Source organism: Poecilia latipinna, unplaced genomic scaffold (assembly GCF_001443285.1).
Source record: "Poecilia latipinna isolate Pla-1442-1.1 unplaced genomic scaffold, P_latipinna-1.0 Scaffold786, whole genome shotgun sequence".
Classification (NCBI taxonomy): Eukaryota; Metazoa; Chordata; class Actinopteri; order Cyprinodontiformes; family Poeciliidae; genus Poecilia; species Poecilia latipinna.
Window position 1 is genome coordinate 74057 of NW_015113402.1, and position 4031 is coordinate 78087.

Genomic DNA, 4031 nt, shown 5'->3' on the forward strand with positions numbered 1-4031 from the left:
TGCGTTGCACAGCTGTGTTGCGTTGCACAGCTGTGCTGCGTTGCTCATGTTTGTGTTTGTCGGTCCAGATTTCAGCTCAGGAGCTTCGACACGCGGCGCCTGTGAGCCGGACCTGGACCTGGACCGAGAGGTAAAACCACCACCAGCTTCCTGTAAGGCAGGGTGTCCAAAGTGCGGCTCGTGGGCCGTTTGTGGCCCCCTGAAGGGTATTAAGTGGCCCAACAACACATTTGTTTTTTTATTGTTTAGAATGAGATTTTCACAGACAAAATGTTTGACACAACAATTTATTTATTAATCAAGTTTCACAAACATACGATAACCTTTCCTTGAAAGTAAATTTTCACTGAGTAAGTTGATTAATACAGGAAGTAGTTTAGAAGACGGAGTTACTCCAAAACAGAAACAATCAAACCAAAAACTTAGAAACTGTAATCCTCTCCTGTAATAGCGGAGACATCCAAGACATTTTTATGTTTTTATGTTTTAGATCCTCCTCTTCAGTTTTTGGCACAGGAAGTCGCTTCAGGAACTGGTTCTTCGCTCTTTCACTCCTGGTTTCAGTTTTTTAGCTGTTGCGTTTTGCTAACTCTGTTGCTAATTTAGCATTATTAACTACAGTAAACATGAAGGACATCAGGAGATTTTAAACTGTTGCATTCTGGGTAGAGAAAGTGACAGGAAACGGAACTGCTGCGCACAGACTTCAAAATAAGAGCATGAATATAAACTTTATTCAAATGAAAGTTTACAAAACTTCAGAATTTATCTGAAAAAAATTAATTTACATGAAGCTAAGTGAATGTTTTCAAAGTTAGCTAGAGCGCTAAGCTAAAGAAGTGCCGTTAGCGGATTAGCGGTAGTCTGTCCGTTTCTAAAACTCAGTTTATTGTTGAGTGAATTTTTCCTCTGATTTTGTCCCTGAAAGTTTGAGATTCTCATTATCCCTCCATTTACACTCATTCTCTCTCTCTCTCCCGCTCGCTCGCCCAGCCGGACTCCGACTCCACCAAACACTCGACCCCCTCTAACAGCTCCAACCCCAGCAGCCCCCCCAGCCCCAACTCCCCCCACCGCAGCCAGCTCACCCTGGACGGCCTGGAATTGGAGCCCTAAGCCCCGCCCCTTGCACACGTTAGGCCCCGCCCACCTCCAGGTCTGTTGGGGGTGGGGCTTGTCGAACAGACTGAAGACTGGGAGTTTAGCTTTTACTTTGAGGATTTTATCATGACAGAGTGAGTCTGAGGTTACTGCTGCTTTTACCTGCTGGGAAGCCCCGCCCCTTTCCCCAGTTTTACCTGGATGTACTTTACCTGCTGGGAAGCCCCGCCCCTTTCCCCAGTTTTACCTGGATGGATTTTACCTGCTGGGATGCCCCGGCCCCGGTTCGACGGCCCTGGGACCAGTCACTTCCTGTTCTTCCTCTTCTGTATTAAAAACACTTTCCATGTGTTAGCCGCTCAGACGGACGGGAGGTCTCACTCTGAGGAAAAAAAGAAAAACACTGTATTAATTATTTTAAAGTTTTGTTAAGCTTGCACATCATCATCGTTGTTGTAGGAGAAAAATAATCTTTGATTTGTAAATGATGATCTTTACTCTTCCCCCCTCACCACCTTTAATCTGACTCCGCCCCCTGGCTCCGGTTAGGTAGCAGGGGGCGGAGTCACACCTGGACACTACTGCTTTTACTTCTTCCAGAATCAGTTAAAGAATATTTGTAATGATGAAATGTTTAGCAGCCAAAAACCACAATAAAGAACCAGAGGAGAGTCTGAGTGAGTCTCACCTGCACAGGTAACGCTCCGACAGGAAATGAAACCAAACGATCAGTGAAATCCTCCATGAACCGATCCGTCAGAAACATTTCTAAATAAACTACTCTGCACCTGAAAAACGGAGGGATCAGGGAGACGGTCTAGTTAAAGTATTTACACCTGCAGGATTTCTGGAACCTGTCTGACAACACGAAGCAGGCTGGGAGACCTCAGGAGGAAACGCATCGCTCCGTTTCTAAACTTCTGGGACTAAAACTTTTATAGCTTTTATTTTCTTATTTATTACTTAAACCTTAATATAAGACCTAAAACTCAAATTATATTTCATAATTATGACTTAAAACTCATGATTACAACTTTTATCTTTGTAATTAAGACGTTAAATCTTGTAATTACGAGTTTAAAACTCATAATTACAACTTGTAGTTTGGCAATCACTACACGAGAACTTGTAGTTACGTTTTCCTGTTGGGCTTTTATTTTTTAATTCTTGGCATAAATGAGTTTCCATACTAAGCCATTCATCTTCCCAGAGAGGCCGACCCACCTCAGTTAAGGTCAGAGGTCACAATTCAACAATAAGAGAGAGAGACCGAGGAAAAATATCAAACAAAACTTTCTAAATGTGAAACGGGTGAAGAAAGTTTAGTGGAAGGAGAAAAGGTGAGGTCAGGAAATATCCCACTGCTTGTTTTAAATATCAGAACCGTCTCACCTGAACTGAACAGAACCAGAACCGAACCACTGCTCAGTTAGGATCAAAGTAAAGTTTTGATTTTGTCTGGAGAAACGACCTGAGTGAAGTTTCCACAGGAAGATGATCTGGGTCGCCATGTCGCCTGCTGGTTCTGGTTCCAGTCCACCGGGTCTACCAGAACATCTCAGAACTTCATTCTGCTGACGGGTTTTATGGAGATCCTGGATTCATGTTCACCTTCTGAACGAAAGGTGAGATAAAAGCCTGAAGCTCGTTGTGTCAGCAGCTGTCGGGCTGAGCTCCCTCTGTGCTTTTTCTGGAAAGTTGAGTGGAAGGAAAACAGTTCTAAAGCAGGATTGACTTCAATATTAAGTTCATTTCTTGGTTTAGATGACAAATCACATTTCTTAAGATTCACCAAATAACAACAAGCAGATTTATTTACAACACTTCCTGTTGTAAAAATGATAAATTCTGCTTCCTTTCATGTTTATTTTCCTGTTTTTTTTTTTTCTGTGAACTGAGAATCTGAAACTTTTCACATCATTTGGTGATTAAAACATGTTTTGCGCAAATGAAACATTTTTCTCATGAAGAGGTCGGGAGTTTTTCAAAGCGGAAATCCTGCCTTGTTGCCATGGCGACGCCGCATTTTCCCTTTGTCGGTTTCAGGTCAGGTATCAATGATTAATTTGGCCCCGAGTCGCGTCTGACAGGCGCGTTAATCATTGATGAGGTGGTTGTTTACTCAGCAGGAGGCGGCCAATCAGAGCGTGGTCTGGGACCGGAAGCGACAGGCCGGCCAATCAGAGCGGAGCGGAGAGGGAACCGGGTCAGACGGAGACTTACTAACTCAGAGCTGCTGGCAGGAAAACTGAACATAAATTATCAAATTTAAGTTTCATTGGAAACTTTGTCAGTTTTGAACTTTTCATTTTCGTCTGAACTCTATTTGACCTTTGTCAGCCGACATCCGTTCACACACACACACACACACACACACACTCCTTCTCTCACACAGTCTGTGGTTTCTGTGTGAAAAAGCAGCTGGATGTTTAATCTGCAGCGGATTTGAATAAAAACATTGCAGGTCTGCAGCGGCAGAGCAAACAGGAAACGGTTCAGCACAAGTTCAACTGACTTCTTCATCAGATAGGTGACGTCATATTATTTAGTTAAAATCATCCTGAAGTTTGTTGCAACATTTAGATTTTCATCACTTTACAAAATATTTTAATTTTTGTTCATTAAAGTTTAGTTTTATTTTGTTTAATTCAGTCTTAATTATTTTTTGTGTTTCATAATCATGACTGTAAATTACAACTTATTTTATGACTTTTAAATTCAATCACAGCTTTTATTTTGGTAATTGACTTTAAAACTTGTAATTCAGTGATTCTTGAGAACAGAGATAAAATGGGTTTTAATTTTCCCATATTTTTTAAATATTATTTCTCAACCTTATGTGTGCAAATATGAGAAATAATTTTTAGGAAATGTAAAGATGCTAAGGTCCAGGCTCCCAGTTGCAACATTTTTAAAAAAATTACAGTTTT

The 4031-nt window shown here is 41.4% G+C and overlaps 1 protein-coding gene across 1 annotated transcript in view; it reads left to right on the forward strand.

Moving 5' to 3' along the window:
* The window catches only part of cdc42bpb (CDC42 binding protein kinase beta (DMPK-like)), a 30792-nt gene extending 29408 nt beyond the window's left edge, over positions 1-1384 (forward strand). Inside the window, exons 36-37 of the mRNA XM_015046625.1 lie at positions 69-130; positions 994-1384. Of these exons, the coding sequence (XP_014902111.1) occupies positions 69-130; positions 994-1116 (185 nt within the window). The 3' untranslated portion in view covers positions 1117-1384. The remainder of the gene's footprint in view (positions 1-68; positions 131-993) is intronic.
* Positions 1385-4031: the final 2647 nt, after the last annotated feature.